Below are 25,838 nucleotides of genomic sequence, written 5' to 3'. Positions count from 1 at the left end.
TTACCTCTTACAGAAGGTTGCTGCTATCTTATGTCAAGGAATTATGACATGATGTCTTTCAAATATTCTTGTTATGCTATTCTTAATAATAGGAGAAGTGCAAACATGCCTTCTTTGGGTGGCTGTGAAAAACCTGGAAAATTAAGAGCCCTGCAGAATCCGTCCAAATGTCTGTCTAATCTATCATCCTGTTTCCCACTGTGTCCAGATGCCCCTGAGCAGCCTGTAAGCAGGACACGAGGGCAATGGTCTACTTCCATTATTGCTTCTCAGCAACTGATATTCAGAGGTATCCTTCCTCTAATCTGGAAATTGGCATATAACCATCACGACTGACAACCTTATCGTTCATGGATTTGTCAAATCTGCTTTTAAAACCACCTAAACTTGTGTTCATCACATCTTGTGATAGCGGCTTCCATAAGTTAAAAATGTGTTACGTGAAGAACGTTCTGTAGTTCCAACTTCGTAGGTTCTAGTATTATGAAAGAGGAAGAAAAACATAAATTGACCCACTTTCTACACACCGTGAATAATTTTTCTAAATTTAAACACCCACAAATATTATAACTTTTGCAATCTATAGAACACACGGGCCAAATTCAAATTTCAAACTCTGAATTCCAATCAGTCTCTTTTGTGAAGAGAAATTGTTATAAAGAAGGGCAGCTGATACTGCACCCCCCCATAATTAACACAAATAACAGTTACAAATCTGATGATGATCTTGTGTAGCTATTTTTCTTCATAGTCTGAAATGTTAGAGATTATTGCACAAAATAAGGATACTAGCAGTCATTTATATTTAATTTTTTATTTTTATAAGAACATTTATAAACCGTCAACTCATTAAAAAAAAGCCATGATGGTGTACAATAAAATTATTAAAACATCAGGAAATGCAGAACAAATAACCAACACTGAATTAAATAAATTTTCTAAAAATGTTTGGCGAAACAAAAACATTTTCAGCCAGTGATGAAATATCAAAATTGTAGGTGCCGGTCTGATTTCACTATGAACAAAGTTCCAAAGTATTGGTGCCACTACGTTAAAAGCCATAGCTCATGTAAAATCTAAACAAATGTTAGATAACCGGGTGACAATTAGGAGGGCTTCTTCAGATGATTGTAGTGATCTGGACTATGTGTAAGGGACAAAGCAGGCCTTCAGTCTTTTAGGGCTTTAGATACTAACAGTAATACCTTGAACTCAGTTTTGTAATGTACTGGTAGCCACTGAAGAGCTTTCAGCACCAATGTAATATGCTGATGTGGAGCTGTTCTGACAAAACCAGGTTTCAGCATTCTACACTAGCCAGAATTTTGAAACCAACCTCAATGCCCTATGTAGAACACATTACAATAGTCTTGTCTAGAGGTTTACCATAGTGGCTATGCTGCCCCTGGCTAGGAAAAGCCATAGCTGGCCAACCAGCTGAAGAAACAAAAAAGCACTCTGATGGCAAACATGTCTCCAGGGACAGTGCTGAATCTAAGGGTACTTCCAAGCTATGCACCTGTTCCTTCATGGAGAGTAAAGCCCTGTCAAGAATAGGCAACCTGCCAATTTCTTGAACTTGGAAACTGATTACCTATGGGGTCTTCCATTTTACCAGGACTCAACTTCAGTTTACTGGCCATTATCTAGCCCATCACTGACTCCAGATGATGGCCTATAACATGCATGGCCTTGCCAGATTCAGATGTTACAGAGAAGTACAGCTGGGTATCATCAGCATACTGGTGACACCTTACTCCAAAACACCTAATGACTGCTCCCAACAGCTTCAAATAGATATTTAAAAGCTACCCTGAGGGACACCACAGTGCAAACACTAGGGGACCAACAGGCAGCCACTCAAAATCACTCTTTGTGAATGGTTCTGTAGGCAGGAAGAGAATCACTGAAACATAGTGTCACCAATTCCCATCCCATAGAGCCACTCCAAGATACCATGGTCAATGATATCAAATGTAAAAGCAACAGGGTGATATTACCTACCCCTGTCCCTCTTTGAATATACAGTAGGTCATCTAGCAGGACATCCAAGGATGATTCAGCCCTGAAACTAGATCTGAATCCAAATTGAAATAGGTCAAGATAATTGTTCCCAACCAAAGAATGAGTACTTTTCCTGGTATTACTCTCTCAATAACCCTACCCAAAGCAGGAGTATTGGCAAAATGGCCAATAACTGATCTAGGTGATCAGACCTAATGCAGCTATTTAAAAGTCAAACTTTATTAATAGAGGTAGAATTAACAGAATTAGTAGCATGTAACTAAAATGCAAGACCCAGTAAGATGGTTTCAATTTTTTAATACAGATTTATAAATCATATTATTCAAACAATTTAGAGAAAGACAGCTGCTTAATATTAATTTGCCTAACATTTTGAAACAATATATTTAATTTGGAACTAGGATGATCATTTATATAAATAATAATTGTGCTCTTAACCTTCAGTAAGTACATGAGACCAAATGTACCTTGACAGTGCTGTGGAAAAATTAATAAAACTTTGTTTTAATATTCTGATACTCTATGCTTCAGGTATTCTTCACTTATCATGGAGTATGAATTGCCATGCGATGTTTCAGGGACTTGCCTCTTAAATCTAATCCAGAGGGTAGGAAACCTATGTTTTTATTCTTAAAACTTTTGGGGTCAATAGGGTACCTATAGGTGTTACCCTATCGAGTAATACCTACTGTTGTAAGCTGTTAGGAATCAAAGTGATTTCACTTAATACTGCTATTTAGATATTGTTCATGTTGCTAAAATTCTTATGGAGCAATTCAAACTCCTCCTGGGCTGGTGGGACTTTAAAGCACCAAGGCTGCTGCTACATGGACAGCCCTACCATGTATAGTGGCTGGAGCTTAAGGTGGGGGGACAGACAGTGATCTGGTCTCAACAGATTCTGGGCCAGCTCAAACCCCTCCTTCAGCACATCCCCAAAGGCTAGCAGGGCTGGCTGAGGAACACCTCTGCCAAAAGCCACCCCAGTCTGTTGCAAAGGAGGTTTGGATTGCTCTGCATGACCCAGAACCTATTCTTTCACTTTCTTGAGAGAAAAGAACATAAATATGATCTTGAGCCTATTTTCGTAACAGTTTCAATAGCATCCTTAATATCACTAAGAACAGGTTTAGGGGTCAGTAGTGCAGGTTTACAAGCTCTTTTTGCACAAACTGGATATTTAAAAAACTTTTTTTTCCTAGTTAGAACCTTCCTTTTGACCCAGAAAAACTACTTTTTCATCCTAGTTATTTGCAGAGTTGATGTTGAACAATACTTGCTGATTTTGCTTTTGGGTTATTTTGACCACAACTGAATCTGTAAATGTTTGCAAGCAACCTACACTCTCACCTTGGCAGGTGTCCCTTCAACCAGGCCTGTGGCTGATTAGCATTCTATGGCCTTTTTGTTTTATTATGTATTTATGCTCTCATTAATTAAATTTAGGTGATCCTCTTTAGTCTACAGGAAGGTATCAACAACACATTTTTGCAAAGGGTTGCCTTCAGGAGCCTTACCTTTTGGTGCCAGGCTTTACTTCCCCATGCTTTTTAATGAATTAATAGTTTTTCAAAACATCTTGCTGTTACTTTATTTGTAGTTATTTCTTGATTTTGTAAATGGCCCTGTAAGTTGCCATGGTACCAAAATATTCTAAATAAATAAGTATCTGTGAGCTTGATTAGACTATTATTGTAGATCTTGTAGGTCTTGCATACTTTATATTGTGGACTACGATCCTGAACACTCTTTGCAACTACAGTTTTAGTGAAAAGGGGATGTTCTCAGAAAATTTATAATTTATCTCCTTGCACGTAGTGTGATGCTTAATACTATTCCGTCTTTCTCAGGGTACGTTTGATCCCAAAACTGGATTGGTAATATACATTTTTCTATCATCCAAGGGTTAAAGATTAAAAAGATTATTATTTTTTGTCAAGCAGGCAGTTTATATACTAACATTTTAACTTTATACATATCTGGAAGCTTTTGAAACAGAGAGATATAACCGTTTTCCCACACTCTCTTAAGTTCTTACCAGTTTCTGCTTTGACCTTTGAGCAAAGCACAAAAAACATTATTTGAGCAAAGCACAAAAAGAACAGAGAATATATTTTAAATATTTTCATTTATTCATTTAGAGGCATGCTAAAAGCAAAAACACTGACCAATTATGTCCCCTTTAAAATATGAATCAGAGCTTTAAATAGTTTTAGAGTATAAATTTTGATGTGTGCACCCACTGCTTAGTTCATTGACAAATGTCTGAACATTTTATATAAAGATTGTGCTATCTAGCCATACATCTTAACTAATGTGCAAAGTATTGCAAGAGTTCTGCTTTCATTTAACCACCACCTCTCTTGCTTTTAAAGCTGCACTTCCTTCCTGAATTTACATCACTTTTTGGCCCTGCTTAACCAATCAATAATGCATTCCATACATTACTATATGAGGAATCTCATGTAAAGTTGCATGGAAGCATCTGTGAACTGGGGTACTAATACAATACCAAAATTAGTAGATGAATAGAAACATATCTAGTTCTCTCCTGAAGCCACACATACAGAACTATCATTAGATTAACCCAGAACCAAATGAGAGGATGGGCATTGAAGAAGCAATCAATCCTAGAAATGCAACGAGTCTATGAGGGTCTCTGTCAGTAGCCATTCAGACCTCAACATCTTATGCTTCCCTGCAGCATTCTGGCTACTCTTCAGGTATCCTGTGTCACCGAAGGGGAGCTTTGTCCCAGTTTGAAAACTACTAATTCACCACTGAAGATGCAAACAAATTAGCAAACAAAATTTGCTTTGATCTAGCTAAACTCACTTCTTGGAAAACTTACTTTAATTTGAGGGCAATATAGGAAGAAAGATAGGGTATTATCTCTTAAGAAATAAAATGGCCAAGAATATTGTCTAGCAAGCTTCAAAGACAGCACAATTGTCCAAAATAAGATTGTGTAAGATTTGTTTTCACAGTGGTTGATCTGGTGGGAAATTCTTGAAATTAAAATATGACATTATCATCCAGACATGAAAGTTCTAGAGACCATCCTGTTGATGATACCAAAGTCATGATGGGGAATAGCAGCCTTAAAACTGGGCATTTCCCATATGAAAAGGAAGACTCAGCAGTTAGCTAGAAGTGATAAAAAGCTTTTGACATAATTACATGATGTATTTCATATGAATGCCTTACTTGTTAATCTCTTAGGGCTTCTTTGAAAGAAATTTTATATAAAAGCAGTGTATTCCTTTCTCAACCAAAACTCACTTGTTTGATGCGGTCCGGATTGACGGTTGTCTGAGGCTGCAGAATGCTAACTGGTTCTGTCTTGGCCACATTTTGAGGCATTTCTCGAATCTTTTCAGCAATGAAGCCATGAACTGCATTTAATGCTTCCACTGTTCCCTGGATCAAACACACCCGCTCTGTCGTACCTTCAGAAACAAATAAAGCACATTTTTGTTGTTTTGTTTTTTAAAAATATTAGCTCTGTTCATAAATTGATTAAACTGGAGCCATTTGGCTTCACTAACTTGTGTAGAGTAGCCAATTCATAAAATCGAAAGATAATACTATATAATATAATGGCTAGGAACAAGATAGTCCCATGCACACATACAAAGTGTGCCCTTGTACCAAGGGTCGGTAGTGGATAATTCTTCATTTTTGACACAGCCCCTCAAACCTCATGAGATGCTGCTCCAAAAAGCCCCTGACCTAATCTGGAGAGACTTTTTAGTGGGCATGGTGATAGCGTGTGGAACATTGTACATGGCACTTTGGATCCCAGTAAATATTTTAAATGGATTTCTTCCTTATAATACACTGAATTTGTTAAATCTTTGCTCAGCCCTTGCTCCAAAAGAGTGGCATTTTAGCCCCATAACCCTCTTGTGGTGTGGGTTAGAGAGAAACTAGCCAATCCACATAGCTAAGCAGGTAGCTGAGCTAAGGTTTCATACATTCATACCGAATGCTTCAGAGAGTAATATACTAAATCAGTATTTACGCTGCTCAGTAACAGTCACACATGCAAAATGTGTGTATCTATTTTCACATATAGTCTCTCAACATTTTCTGATACAGCAGTTCCAGTAAGTTTTCGATTTGTAACCCCACCTCACACCTTGCTCCCTTTCAGATTTTTTGAGGAATATAAAGGAAAGTATTTCTATAGATGGATAAATCAAAAGTACGTCAAGGCCTATAAAGCTTCTAGAGGACAAAGTAAATTACCTACAAGGTTTTATATGATCTGAAGTTCAACCATCATTTGAGACCATAAACTATGCTGACTTCCAAAGTTATATTTTTGGATTTTGAGGATACATGCAAAGCTTTTCCTTTTCTGTTTCAAACTTTTATTTTACTACAAAACTATACCTATCATGCTTCCCTTAGTGACTCAACTATCTATCTATGTAAGTGTCGTCATATAACATCCACAAAGGAAACCCAAGTCACATATTTAATGTTTAACTATTTTCTGTGGTCATATTCCTCTTGCACATATATTACACACTTGCAAATAAAGGAAATCACATACAAAAAGATGCATTTGTGAGCACTCTTCTATGGAAATGAATGGGCAAGCTATAGCATATGGGAAGCTTTGGGCATACAGTGGAGATTCCATGGCCAGAAGAAGATCCTTGGACCACGATGTCCATTTATACAAATACACAGACATGTAGCCTTGCTCATGTTAAGTAACAACATGATCTACACTGGGGATGAGGGGACAAAACACATATTAGAGATGAGAGCTTGACACCTACCTTTGATCAATGTATGTGGTTAATTTAAAATACATGATCGCATACCTAAAGAATACATGGAATCATAGAACTGTAGAGTTGGAAGAGACCACAAGGATAATCTAGTCCAACCCCCTGCAGTGCAGGAAACTTTTGCCTATCATGGGGCTCAAATCCACAACCCTGAGATGAAGAGTCTCATGCTCTACCAACTGAGCTATCCCAGCACTGCTATAATGTATCCTGGTTCTTCAAATCTGCTCTATTTATTATTTACAAGTTTATATACTGCAAAATAAACCAAGTATCCAGGTGGTAAACATAATGCACCCCCAAAACAGCATAAAAATAATTAGCAAACATCTGAACAGTGATACACAAGAACTAATAGTTGAAGACTGTGTAAAACAAATGTTTTAGACGGGCATCTGAAACAAAATATCACTAGAGCTTGCTTAATAGTAATATTAATTCTTATTTTTATCTTTAAGCCACCTTGACCCACCATAGGAAAAGGCAAGGTAATAATAATAACAACAACAACAACAACAACAATAATAATAATAATAATAATAATAATAATAATAATAATAATAATAGGCAGGGTGTTCCACACATTAGGTGAAGATTCACTAAATGCCTTTTATCTTGGAGCAATAAGCTAAACATCATGTGACACCCTTCTATGGCGTAATATATGTTTGCTTGAAGCTTTTCCCCATTTTCAACTATTAACAAAGTACTACTTTAATATTAAAGAAACATTACCATTAGTATATGACCTAAAAAGACCAGAAGCACTGTTCATAAATTGGTAACCAATCCTATGGCATTTCAAAACTGTATTCCATGACTGTATTTAATGGATTTCTAAATACATTGTTTATTAGTAGAGTGGACTGTGGAAAGGAAAATGGTTCAGAAACCCTAAACACTAAACTATAAACATGAAAACAAACATTTGAACAATTTAGGTATTGTCGTACGCAAGATATCCTGACTCTCCTCCTCCTCCTCAGAACCTGAACCATTACCGCGATGGAGGTTTTGAAAGTTTTATTGATGGAATCAGTACAGCGCCCCAACATGGTGCTACTGCTTACAAAGTAAAGGTAAAGGTAAAGTGGGTGGCAGTGTGGTCTAAACCACTGAGCCTCTTGGGGTTGCTGTCAGAAGGTTGGTGGTTCAAATCCCTGCAACGGGGTGAGCTTCTGTTGCTCTGTCCCAGCTCCTGCCAACCTAGCAGTTTGAAAGCATGCCAGTGCAAGTAGATAAATAGGTACCACTGCGGCAGGAAGGTAAATGGTGTTTCCATGCACTCTGGCTTCCATCACGGTGTCCCGTTGTGCCAGAAGCTGTTTAGTCATGCTGGCCACATGACCCAGAAAGCTGTCTGTGCACAAACACCAGCTTCCCCGGCTTGAAAGGGAGATGAGCGCCGCAACCCCATAGCCACCTTTGCCTGGACTTAACCATCAAGGGCTCCTTTCCCTTTCCCTTACTGCTTATAAGCAGATACAGCAGGACAAAACACTACAAGAAATGGCTGGACTTAGCTAAGATGTTGATCTAACAATTGACAAGCCCCCCTGTGCTTGCCTTTTGAAGAGCAAGGTGGGCACAGCTCTTTGAGTGGGTTATGTTCTCAGACTCAGAAAGTAAATGGTACTCCTTTGTAGAGGCTAAGCATGCATGGTTTGCTTGTGCCAGCACTGCTGCCTCCATGTCCTTGGGGACAGAGTCAGAGGTGCTGTCTCACTGTCAATTTTAATTCCAGACACCTCCTCTGAAGAGGGAGGCTCTTCACTGACGGGGCACTACAGTATGTTTAAATAACTCCTGCTGTGTGTGCTGTTTGTAATTTAAAGTCAGGCGGCTATTCTCTCTAGGTCTCTGGGCCCTTCTCCTGGATTGAGTTCCTCCTGGGGTCCCAGGTTCCCAGGGTTAGCCCTCTCCAACTCATCCTCTACAGGCTTCATGACACAAGAAAAAGTGGTTGTAGATGTGATATTCTGTTAAAAAAGCAAATAATTTAAAAGCATAGCACACTTAGCACACTTGTAGTGAACCGAAAGGAGGAGAAGGAAAGGAGATCAGATAGTTCTATGGATCTTGGACTGCCAATTCTAGGCCTACTCCTGATCAAAAAGTATATGGCACCTTCAGAATAGCAATAAGGCTATATACTCTCTTAACTAGTAGGCAGGCTGTCAAATGCAATATTAAATTTCATTATATAGTGTGGCAAATATCTAATTTGATATTTGATGCCACACCAACATTTGTGTGGCACTCATAATGAAAATGTAAGTGTTTGTGTTTAACACATTGCCTATGAAGGAATGAGGAATATTAAAAAATATATGTTCTCCTTTAACCCATATAACTATGCAACTATATATATGTGATTATATACTTTTTTTAACATTTTGAAAAGTATATCCAAAACTGCCTCCTTCCTTGAGCAGTAAATTAAATTATAAAATATGTTCCTACTGTTTGTTGTAAGGCATGTTAATAAATAAAAGTGTGTGAATTTCTCTGTGCTAGTTCAAGAGAAAACAGTGCTGTTGCAAAAGATATTTGGCAGAAAGTCTGACTATTGAAATACAAATTAACTTGACACATGGATGCAATTTCCTTGCACTGTCTCTCTTTAGCTTTGCCCTTTCCAAGCTATCTTTTTTTCCCGTACATGGAACTCCTGTGGTTTCTGTGTTAAGTGATCTAGTTCTAAACAAGTGCACTAGGGAGTCTTTACAAAGAAGTATTAATTGTCTACTATATGATAGGAAGCAATGTGGATTGATCAATGTGCCTAATGCAAGTGTTCTCCTCTCTTGGTCAGCAGACAAAACATTTATACAAAAACACAGATCAGTTTACACATAAGATCTTGGAGCCTGACAGACAGCACTTAAAGGGATGAACACTATTGGAATGATGGAAAGGAAAGGAGTCAGAGCCAAACAGAAATTTCATTAAGCTTGGATCCAAGTGGGCAAGTATTCTGCATACTGTGTTGTTTAGAACTTGTAGATTAGTATACTTCATATGATGTCATACAACAAACATATTCAAATTCTGTGCTCTAGAAGAAATCATTGGACGGCAAAGATAAAATTGAAAAGTAAAGTAATGCTTTTGCAACAAGCAAGATAATTTTGAAATGTAAACACAAACAGACAAAACTACAAAAATGGCACAGTGATGTTCAGGCAGTAACAATATTTACGAGTAGCAAATATACAGGTGCACCCTTCTTTCTCATCTCTATAGCTATATCTATCATCTATCTATCTATCTATCTATCTATCTATCTATCTATCTATCATCTATCTGTGTGTGTGTGTGTGTGTGTGTATAATGTTATATGGTAGACATGTGATGTAGACTTGTACTTGCTGATTCATGCTAATTTTCCTTCTCACAGAAGGCGGGGAGATAATTATGCAATCACGTTTTTCATATGAAAGAGTCTTTGCTCACATCACATCCTTTGTATGCTATTTGTATGGGTGAGAACATGGTGTGCACATGCTCCTCCAATATGTGAAGAGTATTACTGCCCGGGTAAACAGCTAAACTAGTCCTATGTCCATTGCAAAAATAACAGCACTCAGAACTCCATCCCAAATCCCTTCCATCTATCTAGAACTACTCAGTCTGTTGAACTCCCTCTCCATCTTCTAGCTTAATTCATCATCCCTTTGTATCATTAGTGTTTTGTAAATAAAGGTTAGTAAGACTATAGATTCAGAGGTGGCTACTAACTGTACATAGCTACAGAAGTGTTTCCAACCATACAATAATATTTACAGCTGTACCTGAGGGCACTCTAGGAAAGGCGTGATGAAACTAATTTACGAACTGTTTACAGAACTTCATTCTAAGAATGAGCATTACTACAGGCTATATTATCTGGCTAAGAGCGAAGGGAGACAACCTTACGCACACCATAATTCATACAGTAAGATGAGATGCACTATATCACCCTCAATCTCCACCGTGTAGGACCTCAAACATGACACTGAGGTAAAGATTATTGTTCAATTATTCCAATACATATGGAGAACTTAGTATGCAAGATACAGACATCTTGAGGCCAGACAAAAAATTCAAGGTACAGTTAGACCAAAATCCAATGCAACACAGGCAAACTCAACTCTGCTGTCATTTCAACTTTGCTGCTTTAAACTCTCTGGAGCTTACATATATAAAACAGTGAATAAATAAAACTATTTAACATCTATATGAAGTTATTAGGAATGCTCATTAGGTGATTTGGAGCATGGTGTTATCAGTATGCTGACAGCAGCACCTTCAGTGTTACATTTCCACACACTATTGTTTACTGTCATGTTGTCTTAACTGTCCTCTGCTCATTGCTTTACTGTGAATGTATGCAGCCTGGCGTGATTTTATTGTACTGTTATTTTACCATTGTAAACCACATGGTATTTTTAAATTGAAAAGTGTCATATAAATCTTTAAGATAAACAAACAAACAATGTGGATTCAATCCTTGCTCCAAAAACAATATTTTTGTCACCACTTTGCTCCTCCAGACTACTATTTCCAGAGGTGCCTCTGGAGAATCTGCCCATCTCCACATGAAAGGACTATGCAGTGTGCTAAAATATTGTCTAAGGAAGCCCCCACCCTTAAATATACATGGGACACATCTTTTTTGAATATATCGAAGTCAAATATTTTCTGATCGGTGGGCAGAGGTACATAGCACACAAAAAGAAAGGAGGTGAACTATTTGAACGTTTACTCCTGTGTATATCTTGAATCCTCAAAATAGATGGCACATTCTTCCACACAAGTCTTACACTTAGAAAACATTAAGATAACACTTAGATAGCATTTAGATGACACAGTATAATAATTTACAGATGAAGTTGTACACAGAGAAAACTGTCAGCTATATGATCAACTTGTGTAACAAGAAGTATATCTATTAATCAAAGTTGGTCTTTTTTTGTCAGTTTAAAAGCTTTCAGGTCTCATTAGTGTCTCAAGTTAATTGCCATGTTATTTACTGTTTTGATCTGTCAAAAAAATAGTACTCCAAGTAACAATTAATTTATATCATATATTTTCAAAATCTTGTCAAGAATGTAAAGAGTAATCTGGTTCACATTATAAAGCTGTACTAAGCACATTAATATTTATAGACCATAATATGCAGATGCAATTTCACTTTACCCATTTGCTTTAAAGTTGGCCTTCTTTCTATCATGCAGAGTCAAAATGCATATGCAATATTCCATATGACTTTTCAATAAGATTGCAGGAATTCATAGGGGTTTTTTGTGAGGTTTTTTTGAGAAATACCCACCAAATGGCAGGAATATTAACTGAATAGCTGGTTCTTCTGAACCACTGCTTGCCTCATTCTTGATTTTTTGTTGATCAAGCATGACAACCTGAGAAGGCCGAAGAACATCTCCTGTGAGTGCTGGAGGACCAGCTTTATGTTTGAAGGCCTTTTACCAGATGCAGGGAGATGCCATTCCTGATAGGGATGATTCCCCTAGTGGAGGCAGGCAGGGTCTTCAACTTGCAACCCAGGGAGGAGTCATCCCGTCTCTCCAGACTGACCCCACCTGCTGCAAGGGATGGTTGGGTCTTTGTGTGTCTGTCTCTCTGTGCAAACGCTTGCTTGAGTGCTTGTTTTGTGTGGCATACTTTGCTGCCTCCTTTGAATCCTCACTATGCTGTCTGGTGGAGCTTTTCTGGTTAACGTGAACCCTCCTTCAATCATGCTGAAAGGAGGTGGTGGAACCGACAGTAGCTTACTGTGACTTGTTTGCAAAGAAATTGAGGACAAAATCGCTTTCATCCATTGGGATCTTGTCACTGCTGTGGTAGCAGATGATGTTAATTCTCCTCACCCTCTCGATGACATTCCGTACCATTGACATGTTATCCTTCAGTAGCAGACTTTGTGCTCTCAAATTTTGACACTGCATGCAATGCTAAAATTCGGCGCCCTTGCCTCTCACACTCCCTTCTACAGCATTATTGTGGTGCCCTCTGCAGTGCAGCACAGTGTGTGGCTGAACCCATTATGCTACCCTAAAACCACCTCTGTATCTTTCTGGATCAGCTGTCTGAGTTCGGGGTGGTTGGCACCACTTTGCAGTGATTAAGTCCTACTATCCATTCTTAAGGAAATCAGCCCTGAGTGCTCACTGGAAGGACAGATCCTGAAGCTGAGGCTCCAATACTTTGGCCACCTCATGGGAAGACTCCCTGGAAAAGACACTGATGTTGGGAAAGATGGAGGGCAAAAGGAGAAGGGGACGACAGAGGACGAGATGGCTGGATAGTGTTCTCGAAGCTACCAGCATGAGTTTGACCAAACTGCAGGAGGCAGTGGAAAACAGGAGTGCCTGGCGTGCTCTGGTCCATGGGGTCATGAAGATTCGGATAAGACTAAACGACTAAACAACAACAAGAAGTCCTACTTGGATGGACATTTCCAGAGGGTGATGGTTGGGGAGTGTTCTCTGGCCTCGTGAAGCCTTCCTCAGGGTTTGATTTTATCCCTTGTGCCTATGCTGTTTAATATCTATGTGAAACCGCTGAGTGGGGTTATCTGGACGTTTGGAGTACATTGTCAACAATATGCTGATGACACACACCTCTACTTCTCCTTTACACCTGCAGCTGCAACAGTAGATGTGCTGGACCATTTTCGTGCCTCATATTAGAACCAACAAACTGGAGCTCAATCTAGATAATACTGAGGCACTGTTCGTGAACAATTCCCTAAATTGGATGGATGGGAGTTTGCCTGCTCGTGATGGAGTTGCACTCCCTGTGAAGGAGCAGGTACATAGCTAGAGGTAGTTCGGGATCCTTTAAGGTTGCTTGAGGGTCAGGTGGCCTCAGTGGTGCTGAGTGCCTTCCATTAGCTTTGGCTGGTGGCCCAGCTGCGCCTCTATCTGGACAGGGATAGTTCAACTACTGTTGCCAATGCTCTGGTAACCTCTAGGTTAGATTACTGCCTCTGAAGATAGGTTGGAAACTTCAGCTGATGCAGAATTTGGTGGCCAGGTTGCTCACTGAGGTAAAATGGTTTGAGCATATTACACCAATCCTGGCCTGACAGCAATGGATGCACATTAGCTTCTGGGCCTGAACCACCAAAGTGCTGGTTTTGACCTATAAATCTTAAACAGCTCAGGACCGCAGTACCTCAAGGACCACCTCTCACTAGATGAACCTAACCAGACCCTGCAATCATCCTTGAGGCTCTTCTTTGTGTGCCTCCTCCATGAGAGGTCTGGAAGGTAGCAACATGAAAACAGGTTTTTTTCTGCAGTGGATCCCTATTTGTGGAATGCTCTCCCCAGGGAGGTTTAGCTGGTGCCTTCATTATACATCTTTAGGCACCAGGTAAAAACATTCCCCTTCAACCTGGCCTTTGGCTGATTAATACCCAATGTATTTGTGAGACGGGATTTACTGGTTTGTGTGATTTCTTTTTTCTTGTTTTTATTATGTATTTGTGTTTTTATTGTATATTTTTTATGTTGTGAACCACCCTGAGATCTATAGATAAAGCACAGTATACAAATTTGAACAACAACAACATTTACTTCTCTACTCAGGGTGAAGAGCACTGGTTACTACGCATGCAAATAAGTCTGATATGAGGACTGGCCGATGTCACAAATAAGCTATCACTATTGCTTCTCTAGGGGAATTAGTGATATATCTCCACCAATTTTAATGAGAGGAGCATGCAAGGAGGGCCCTCTCTGAAGTGGAAGTTCATGGCTCTCTCTTCTTGACTTTCTACTATCACCTTGCACACTCAAAACTATTCATTACATACACACACACACACACACACACACACACAAAGGCAGATAAGCATTAAAAGATACTTCATTAAATATTATGTTACCCCCCTAAAGCGTTTCCGTGCGCTGCTCTGGTTTGCCAGAAAGCGGCTTAGTTATGCTGGCCACATGACATGGAAGATGTACGCCAGCTCCCTCGGCCAGTAAAGTGAGATGAGCACCGCAACCCCAAAGTCGTCCCCGACTGGACCTAACGGTCAGGGGTCCCTTTACCTTTACCCCCTAAATACACATTTGTTTAGGAAGAATTCCCCTGAATCACACTTCTGATTTTATTGTTTTGATTGTTACATTTTGATTGTTTATTGTATATTTTAATTGAAGATTTTGATATTATGGTTTTTGTTTTTTAAATGGATTGTGGTGCGATGGGTCAGTGCATCTGGCTATAAACCAGAAGGTTGGTGGCTCATGCCAACCCAAGGGTGGTGGTGGGCAGGATTCTTGCATTGCAGGGCATTGGACTAGATGACCCTCAGGATCCCTTCCAGCTCTACAATTCTATGATTTTATTGTGGTAAACCATTTAGAAGCCATTTTGACATAAAAGTGGTGCATAAATAAGTAAAGTAGCTTGTTGTGAACAGAGGTAATCTTGCATAAAATATAGACATTAGTTTTTTTCATGGAGAGCTCAAAGCAATGTTCAATAAACAAGATTAGATTTGGAGAACAGGGCAGATCCTGGCAATGTAAAAACAAACAAACACATAGTAGTAGGATTTAACGTCTTCTTGGATGTGGAAGAAGCCGGAGGATTCTGTAAGAGAGGTTAAACAAAAAGGTACTCAACACAGAAAAACCATGGGATGGGAAGGAGTTGTTGGAAAGAAAAGCACAGCACTGCTTTCACTATGCTGAACTGATAACAGGAAATGTCAGCTAGAGAGAGATAAAATAGGAATTTATCAATAGGAGGTTAGGGGTGGAAAAGAGCATCCGTGAGACATCAAAATGCTGCCAAGCTGTGAAATAAAGATATAGGAGAACTAATATATTAAATGTTCTTTTTCAAAATCCTCCTTAATTTGGAACCCCAATGCTATGAACCTGTATTGACATAGCAATAAAAGGTTTCTGAGTTTGTGGTAGCAAAGCAGTAGACAAAATATATTCCATATGCTTATTTGCTGGTGCACCAAGACTTAGAATCAGGCCACAAAATATGGTTTCCCAATAATCTAAAGCAAGATCCCCCCCAAAACAAGTTAAGAAGCTACCTCGAGTGGCTGGGGAAACCTACCCAGATAGGTGGGGTATAAATAAAATAATAGTAATAGTATACTACTACTACTACTACTACTACTACTACTACTACTACTATAAGAAGTTAGCTGGAATTGCCCTTCATTGAGGAGTTTTTTTCTGACATAGCTCAGGTTCCTTGCACAATTTAAAAAAATAACTGAAAGCCAGTAGTGTGCTGCTGCTATTTATTATTTTTTTTGTATCCCGCTGTTCAGACAATAATGTCTCACAAAGCAGTTCACATTTTTTAAAAAAGGAGAGAGGATCAAGCCCTCTTAGCAGGCTTAAGAGAAAAAAAGACAAGGCACACAAGAGGAGAGGAATGAAGGGAGAAGGTAGACGAGGAAAACAAGTTCTTCAAGGTTGGAATAAAGTGATGTGTTACAAGCATTTACAGCTAGTTTGAGCCAGACTGATCTTTCCTTGATGGTGTTCCTGCCTGAGTAAGTTGGTGACTCTTGTTCCTCTGGCTGATGGAGCCAGAGAGACCTTTCCCCTTGCTTCGGCTCCATGTAGTTGCACCTTCACTGGCCAATGAAAGGGGCCAAGCTGGTCTTCCTGTTGCAGTGATGCTCTTCCTGGCAAGCAAGATGTGCAGCCTCCCATTTGACCCTTGTTTCCTTGGCCAATGGTAGATGCCAGCATGTTGCTATTTAGTTCCACTGCCCAAGGGAAACTGGAAGCTGATGCAGTTAGTGAAAGATGTTGGCACATCTCAAAGTACCTTCTTTAAATACCAATCTGTGCAAAGTCTTCCAGTAGTTCTTTCACAACCATTTGCTGAGAAATGCCATCACCAAAATTTCAACCACTATTCTATCTCTGGATTATACACTATAAATACATCTCTTCCACATTCAATTACAGACGTAAGCTAAAAATGATGGAGCATGTGAAGGAACAGTATTGTACTCACTCAGAATTTTTTCCTTCAAGAATTTCATATTTCATAACGGTATGCATTCACTTATTTTTGTCAGCTATTTATTTATTATGCATTTGCACACACATTCAATTTCTAGAGCACTGAACTAGGATTGGGGAGGCACAGGTTTAAATCTTCAGTCATGAAGTTCAGAGAGCAATCTTTAGTCAGTTATTCTCTTTCAGCCTAGCCTAGCTCACAAGGCTGTTGTGAAGGTAAAATGAGGGGTGGGTGGAAACCATGTATGCTGGTTTGAGAGCCTTGGAGGGAAGACAGGAACTATTTTTTAAAAAAACAAAAAAAACAAAAATTATTTGCTGTAAAACAATATCGCAAAAGTTACCACTTTATATACTATGTTACTATGATTCTTAATACATTGATTTCTAGAGCATGTTGCAGCATTCAATATCCCAACAATTCTATTTATTCTCCTAGACATTCTTCCCTGTAAACCATTTTCTGCCCCCCACCCCACCTAGCAGTTAGTTGTCAGTCAGCATTTGGAAGCCACTGAACATGCACAGTTCTCACAGAGCTGTTTTGGAGAACTAACCAAGCTGTGAAATATTCTCCCAAATACACCTCCCTCTTGTGCAATGCTGAAGAAATCTGAATCCAAAGTTTAAAATAGCTTTAATCTATATGAATTCTGCAAGATATTTTAGCATCTGATCACAAAATTGAAAAAGGCTCTCACATGCTATTAATTGTGTGGTAAAAGGGTTGCAGCGAGTCATTTCACATTAAATTATACCATTTATGTCAGCATATGGAAGATGGCACACAATCTCTATCATGTGGTTCTGTAATCTTGTTTCATCTCAACCTAACAGGCATCAATATTATAGTTCAGACATCTTGATCAATTGTTTTAGATTTGGATAAACAATTTTATTTCTAGGAAAAAAATGATGGGAGAGGACCCTCCTCTGAACGACCATAAGATATATAGATAATCATGCAATCCCATATGCAAGTAGCTTTCTCTTGGTGAATGCCAGCTACTATTGCCCAAACACTCATGTGCAACCTGAAGGCTGCCTGGTTTCAGGGACCAAAACTATCATTGAACAAAGTCCACTTCAAGTCCTTAAAAATAAAGTGATAAGAATTCCATCAGTAATTACAGTATTTCCCACAGGGGGAAAGAGGCTGAAACAAGGGCACTAGAATAACACACAGGTGACACCACTTTCCTTTCTCTATTATTTCTTCATGAACATCAACTGTGCATCCAGGTTGACTATGTGTTTAGCTGCTAACTACATTATTCTCTCTCTTTGCTTTGCACAGGCAGACCTCCAACAGATGCATAGAACATGACATAATGGTTGTGTACAGACAAGTTGATCCACAGCATGACTAGCAGCAGAGACCAGAGTGCTTCTGGCTGTTACTCTGTGGGATTGCCAGCTTATCTGTTCCCAGCAGGTCCTGCACATTTCAGGCTTCATGACAGCTAAGCTATGCAGTAGATGAAAACATGGAGAACATTTGACTGCCCAAAGGCACAGTTCATTTCTTGGAATGAGTATTTTGCAATCCACACACCTCTTTTTATTCAGAATTCGTACCATCCCTGGCACTGTTCAATAATTCCCTTCACTCTGTCACTGCTCTTGCATCTTTGTTACTATGAGTTAGCAGATAGGGATTTGTTCCCCTACTTCAATCATACTTCAGTTAGATTCAGGATAGGCGAATAACTGCGACGGGGCAGTAACTTTGTTGATACCAGGGACCAAGGTCACTGACCTCTGCACTTGTTGCCCACTCAGGCTCCAGGGAATGTCAATAAGGGGAATGACTCTCAGAGGGCACAGACTGAATGGGTGCTACTGCCATGAAAGCCATTTTGGGGGCAGTGCAAGAAATGAGACCATTGAGGTGAAGGGCTTGGTAACCAGCAGGGCTGGCAAGCCAAGCAAAACAGTGATGTATGTGTTTAAACAATATTGAAATGCACTGCTAAGAAAAGGATGGGGGGAAAGTTATAAGCTAGGTCCCCCGCTTATAACCACTGGTAAAACCAATGAGGTTTGTGTTGTTGGGTTGTCTGGTTGGGAATGCCTGTTTTTTCTTCTTTCTTGTCTGTGTTTATTGGGGGGGGGGGTTAGATGTCTTGTCTGGTATTATTGTGATGGGGGTGGTTGTGAGCACTGCCAGCTTTTCTTCTGCAAAATGGGGATTTTGTGGCGCCCCACCCCACAACAGTTTCTGAGATTTCCAGATGTGCTCCTGGGCCCCAAAGAGTTGGTAATGGAGGTTATTCCTGTGAGAGCAAGGTTCTGACTTTCCCTTGTCTGTCCCAGTTCCAGCCTGCGCTCCCACTCCATTGTGTCTTGTAATGCTTCTCCTCCTGTTACCTTGTGTTGTGCAGTCAAATGGTTGTTTATAACCAGTGTATGCATAACAGCAGTGTAATGGGATGCAAACCCCAGCCTGTGGAGATTCCTGGATTCAGTTACTGGATTCTTCCTGCCTGCTTCACAGCAGGGCCTTAGTGGAATGTACTTGGCACCATCATGCCTGGTAGACTGTGTGTTGTATATGTGATGAAGTGGGCAGCAATCATGGAGTTGACCATATGTCAACTGAACAGTGATTGATTGGAGTATGTCCTTGCCCTGGATGCTGGTGGTGTGCTGGCAGTGTTGCTCTCTTCTATGCTTCTTGGAGTGGTGCTTCCTCTTTTGTGCTGGCTACCAAGTTATACCGGCATGGTGGCATCATAAATGGCCCTCTGGCATAGCAAAACTACAGGATTGCCCTGTGAAATACCTACACTAAGCCTAACCTTAATTGGATAATTAAAGAGCTGGAAGAACATATATATCAGAAATAATAAGAATGCCACCAACCTGGCAGACATCAATAATTAAAAAACATTAAATTTCAATATACATATTCCCAAACAAATAGCTTGATATAAAGGATTGTATCCAGCGCTGGAACTCTGGTAGCGTTAGAGACCTCTATGTACACAACAGAGCTTCCTCTTCTGTCCCTCTAGCCCTCCACATGCCCTCAAAACCAGCTTGTGGGTTGGTGGACCCTCTGGAGCAGATTGTGGGGTGTGGGGAGGAGGAGAAGAAATGGAAGTCCAATTGAGCCAGCGGAACTGTGCAGCGTTGGATACAAGCCAAAGTGTTCCACCCTTCCCCAAGTAGTATTTTCCATGGTATATTTTTCTCTCTTCTGATCAATTCCAGATTTACTGCAAAAAAAGTAACAACACAAAATGGTAAAAAAGAGGAAAAAACAAAACTTAACATTAATTTTTCACTGAAAAAAACTTTTAGATTAACTTGTAGACTTAAGACATACTCTTTTGATATATACATAAAGAGCTCATTTTGCAATTATACCTTTTATGCTGCACTACAGTAATACGAGCCTTTGTCAATAGTGCCTCCTACACAAGCAATTACTAAGGAAAAAGTCCACCCATCTGAATAGTAAAAATGCTTTTAAATTTTGTTGGAACTGACGCATCTTGTAATTTAGAGTGATAACTTCTGTAGCTTTATGGGGGGGGTGGAAGCAGAGAAAAATAGTTCTTCAGAAATAGCTCCCTTTTTAAACACTTGCACAAGGTCTTGGGAATGCTTTCCAGGGAAGACTACATGAACACAAATTCGAGAAGCCAATTCAAGTCACCCTACCCACTTGCAGCTAAGCCTCTGAAACGTTAATATTACATTAAACAGACGCATCACAATGGCATCAGCCCATGTTCCACTAAAGTACCCCCTGACTGTAATTGCAGGGTTTTACAGTGTTCTAGATTATCAGTATGGAATCATTGTGCCAGATTCTCAAAATTTGTGGTTCTCATTCTGAACGCATTAAAATGGAGGATGGAACACAACCCAAAGGAGATGAAGGGTAAAGCCCAACAATAAATGCTCCATTCATTTAAGTTAAGCGGACAGAATATATATACAAGTCCCCTTCCTCTGAGAATTGCATACATGATACTAAATCAACATAGACTTTATTCAATGGGACTTTATGTACAACTTAAAACAAGAATTAAAAGTATATAACACAAGGAGATGAGCCCAGCCACAAACTACTGGTACATATTTTTGCATGTATAATATATTAGACAGCATTTATACATTTTAAATACTGGAAACACTGTGGCTGAAGAGTCTCTTGTTTAAGGGAGCATTATGAATTCATGCAGAGAACTCAAAACACAAGTAGAACAGTTAACACAAATGTGAGCCAACTTCCCATACATACATTTTGCAACTTCCTAATATTAATTCATTTTTACATACTTCCCCCTCTTTCTGTCACTCACTCATACCAACACACACAGAAACACATAGGACTGGTTAGCACATAGTATTCAACTATGATTTACTAAACCATAATTTATTTGATCATCTGAACCTGGCCAGACAGGTCAACTACAGACAGTTAACACCTGGAGTACTGTCTCCAATTCTGTGCACCAAAATTCAAGAAGAATATTGAGAAGCTGGAACATGTGCAGAGGAGGATAAGATAAGATAAGATAAGATAAGATAAGGGTATGGAAACCAAGCCAAGGAAACGGTTGAGGAACGGTTGAGGAATTAGCTATGTTTAGCCTGGAAAAGGGAAGTCTAAGAAGATATATGACAGCCATCTTCAAATATCTAAAGGGCTGTCACATGGAGGATGGAATCAGCTTATTTTCTCCTGCTCCGGAGGCTAACACCTAAACAAATGGCTTCAAGTTACAAGAAGGGAGATTCCAACTAACCATCAGAAGAACTTTCTGACAGTAAAAGCTATTCAGCAGTGGAACAGAATCCCTCAAGAGATGGTGGACTCACCTTCCTTGAAGGTTTTTAAGCAGAGGTTGGTTGGATAGCTATCTGTCATGTATGATCTAGCTGAGATTCCTGCATTGCAGGGGGTTGGACATGTTGACCCTTGGGGTCCCTTCCAACTATGATTAACCACAAACAAACCAGCTCATAAGCCAGAGTTAGCTTACCAAGTTCAGCATGTCTTAATCATGGCTGAGTGTTACATGTGAACCTGGCACTTGTCCTTAAGCATGGTTTTTGAGCCTGCCTGCCCAAGCTATAGAGAGAACACTGAAAAGTCCTTGCTGGTGCTTTGCCCAAAAAGGATCTGTCTCTGAACTCTGCCTGGCAACGTGCACTGTTCCCTGCACTACTCCTCCATGACAGGCCCTTTCTACCTATGCTTCTCAACTGCTTTGCTGTGAGGCAAGGAAAATTTAAGGGATTGCTCTCCAGTATGCCCAGATAACATCTATAAAAATAGCAATGTGAAAGTGGCAATGTGTAATGGAAAGGCGTACAACAAAAGGTAATTAAAACAACTTTCATTAAAATTATGAAAACTAATTAGAGGAAAATAAAAGAATAATTAATACTTTTCTCCCCAGAAGCTAGTGAAGCTCTAGTTAAAACATTTTTAAAAATTAACCCTTAATAGCTGAACACTTCTCAAGAGTACCACATATTTGAACACAGATTAGCCAATTAGTGGTGACAACAACCTTCTCTAAATAAGTGCTTTCAGTGCCAACCAGCTGATAATTAGCTGGGAAGGGCTCTCTTCATACACCAACAATAAACAGATAGTTGGTACAGACAGAGAACTGTGCACTGCACTTTGAAGCTCCAATGATCAGCTGATAGTCAGTGCTTCAAAGTGCTTTGCAAAGGCTACTGAACAGTGGTGCCTGCAACCTTTTTATGGTCTACCTTGAACTCACATTTGATGTCAAGTATAAAGCAGGTGAGTGTGGCTTGGCTAAAATGGCCTAGTGGGCCAAATGTGGATGTGGGAGGGTCTCTACTCCTGCTATAAACTGACAGAATCCATAACTTTATTTCCAGTTGCCTTCCAAATTCATTTGATACTTCCTTAATATCATCCAAGGGTACTGTTGGATCTAAAAAAAATTATTAACTTCATATCATTAGCGTACAATAAATTATTTCCTTCCACATCACCAAACTTAATTCTCATAGTATCTGAGCCTATCCATGTTTACTTGGAAGTAATTCTACTGATGTTAGTTAACCGGTGTTTGGTGGGTGTTGGTCTAAACTAAATATGCACAGGAAGGCAGTGCCCTCACAATATTAATTATTAAATTATTGCGGTCATACAGGATTGAACAGCAACCAGCAGTTACTGCATACACTTACCCATCATTCGGTGTGTACTCTTTTCCACAGTAATCAGCACTCCTTTTAGCATCTAGTTTAATCCATTTTTAATACTAGGTATACCCTCCTCCCTATTTCTTTCATTTATCATTGTGCCAACAATATTCTACTCCTGTTGCCAAACTGAACATTACTTTGATTAGTAGAATTTAATGCTTAGTCTGCCACTTGGTGTCCAACAAATCCAACTCTTTCCGTATGTCGAATAATTTCTTATAAACCTCTTCAGTGCCTTGAGAGTCTGATCCAATGCCTGAATTCCTTCCAAGAAACTCTTTCTTCCTAAAGCATATTTTAACTTTGAAGCTTTCTCTGGAATGAGCATTTGCTAGGAAGCACCTTAACACATTCCCATTCAAATCCACACTGGTGGCAATGTTGAAATTTTAATTATGAAAAGGGGTACTTACAATAATTAATCTTTCTGAACACAACATAATAAGAATTCTAATAAAATCCAAAAACTATTAGAACAATTTTGAATGTCATAATCATTACATATTATTTAACAAAGCACTAAAATGTGGGCCATGGAACAATCAATCCTAGTAGTGTAGTAGCAGGACAGATGCAAGTGACTCACCCAGAGGGGTGCAGCCACAATGCTAGCTTCCTGGCAGGTGCATTACTACTGCTTACCGGAAGAGGCAGAGGAGGTGTCAATGGAGAGTGTGGTACAGGTGCTCCAATTGAACCCATCAGAATGTATACACTACAGTGACCTTCCTGCTTCCTCACTACTCTCTCTCCCAGGAAGTGACAGCAACAGCCTGCTAGGAAGCTAGCACTGCAGCTCCATCTCACCAGAAGTGGCTTTTGTTGACAGAGAATGAAGGGGAGCCCATAAAGCAGGAGATGAAGCCAAAGTACAGGAGAGAGGTTTTTGGAGTACCATGCAGACGCAGTGTTTGCACTGGTTGTTCCGAGACAGCCTCCAGCCATACAGCTACATGGTCCTCAGTCCAGAAACCATCTATCATCATTTCTACAGGCACCTCAAAATTTCTACTCCTGACCTAAGGCCAGATGCACCGCATAGTTACACCTCTTCAGACACATTTCATAAACAACCTAGCTACCGCTATATCCTAATATGTTCTGTGCACTACTGAAATAAATATTTAACATTTTCCTCCAGAAATAGTAACAACCTCCAGCTGCTTTCCAACTGGAGATCCTGAAATATTTTTGGGAATATTCTTTTTGTTTGTGTGGCTACTCTTCTTTTCCTGACGTTATCTATTTGAATTGTTATACTTTTATTTATAAGCGATCTTAAACACTTGGCAAAGTTAACACTTTGCCCAGTATACCTGAAGGAGCGTCTCCATCCCCATCATTCAACCTGGACACTGAGGTCCAGTGCCGAGGACCTTCTGGCGGTTCCCTCACTGCGAGAAGCCAAGTTACAGGGAACTAGACAGAGGGCCTTCTCGGTTGTGGCACCTGCCCTGTGGAACGCCCTCCCATCAGATGTCAAAGAAATAAACAACTATCTGACGTTTAGAAGACATCTGAAGGCAGCCCTGTTTAGGGAAGTTTTTAATGACTGGTGTTTTAATATATTTTTAATCTTTTGTTGGAAGCTGCCCAGAGTGGCTGGGGAAACCCAGCCAGATGGGCAGGATATAAATAATAAATTAATCATAATCATAATAATAATAAACTGAAAAATAGTTCTGCTGTAGTGCAGAAATTTTGTTGAAGGTGTGTTTCGTAACAGTGAAAATGCAAGATGACTATTAGAAAATGCTACTTAATTGTTATTTCAGACACAGTAAGCTATAATATTCTGGAATCACTTTAGGTAACCTCAAAGGTGTCATCTTAGATCCTTTGAGTTCCGTCTGCTGGCAGAAACATCTCAGTTCCACATGTATCACATTGCCAGCAAAGCAGCATACAAGATGCTGCCAGAAAAGCAACATACAAGATCATCTGCAGATGTCATTTTGATAAATTGTTATAACAATAATTATTGTAGTGGCCACCAATCTCATAGCAGCAGAGCTGTTGAACAGTACTGTTCCTCAGTTTGTGATATAGGCCAGTGGTGCTGAGTAAAAGATTGTGGTGGATCTTTACTCTATGAATTTGTTGGATGAATCTCATGTAAGTTAAACATGCATATCTGTATCAGGAAAATTTTAACATTTGCCTACCGTTGGGATTAAAAACAAGATAAGCATATAAATGGAAAATATTTCACAAGACTGGATGATATATAAACAGTGGGAGAAAAAAGTCAAATACAAGATAAAAAATGCAATATAAATAATTGTATGGATTCATACTTGGTACCCAATATTATGTTATATAATATTGAACACCAAAATACAAGTCATGGTGTATTTTTCTTAATGTTGTCAACTTATTAAAGTAGTAGACTGAAATATTGTTAGCAAGATATTGATTACTTAATGATATATGACAAAATTAAATGTAACATATTACAAAAAAAGAAGCCCAAGGCATCTTTGGTTATTTTAATAGAAATAAAGGTCCTAAATGTTTGAATAAAATATGTTTTTACATCTTAGGCTGTTAAACAAAAAGCTGTGAAGTGTAGAGAAGAGAGAGCCTAGAAAGTAATGAAGTCAGTTGTTGGGAAAGCAAAAAGCATGTTATCAGGAAGTGTTAACAGAAGGAAGATTTAACAGAAGGAAGCAAAAAGGAGGAAACACGTTAGTTTTCAGATACTTACAAAAAAATCCATGCACAAGCTAACAAAATTTCCCACAAATCAAAGAAAATCCAAATATAGGAGTACTCA

At 39.3% G+C, this 25,838-nt stretch overlaps 1 protein-coding gene across 5 annotated transcripts in view; it reads right to left on the bottom strand.

Annotated features, from left to right (window-relative positions):
* Positions 1–25,838, bottom strand: part of NOVA1 (NOVA alternative splicing regulator 1) — a 142,790-nt gene that overhangs the window by 34,763 nt on the left and 82,189 nt on the right. For all 5 annotated transcript variants that reach the window (XM_053381318.1, XM_053381298.1, XM_053381288.1 and 2 more), the window contains one exon: positions 5,308–5,474. In XM_053381318.1, the coding sequence (XP_053237293.1) occupies positions 5,308–5,474 (167 nt within the window). The remainder of the gene's footprint in view (positions 1–5,307; positions 5,475–25,838) is intronic.

The sequence above is a fragment of the Podarcis raffonei genome, chromosome 1 (assembly GCF_027172205.1).
Source record: "Podarcis raffonei isolate rPodRaf1 chromosome 1, rPodRaf1.pri, whole genome shotgun sequence".
NCBI classification, from domain to species: domain Eukaryota; kingdom Metazoa; phylum Chordata; class Lepidosauria; order Squamata; family Lacertidae; genus Podarcis; species Podarcis raffonei.
This window is presented reverse-complemented; position numbering and strand designations above follow the sequence as displayed.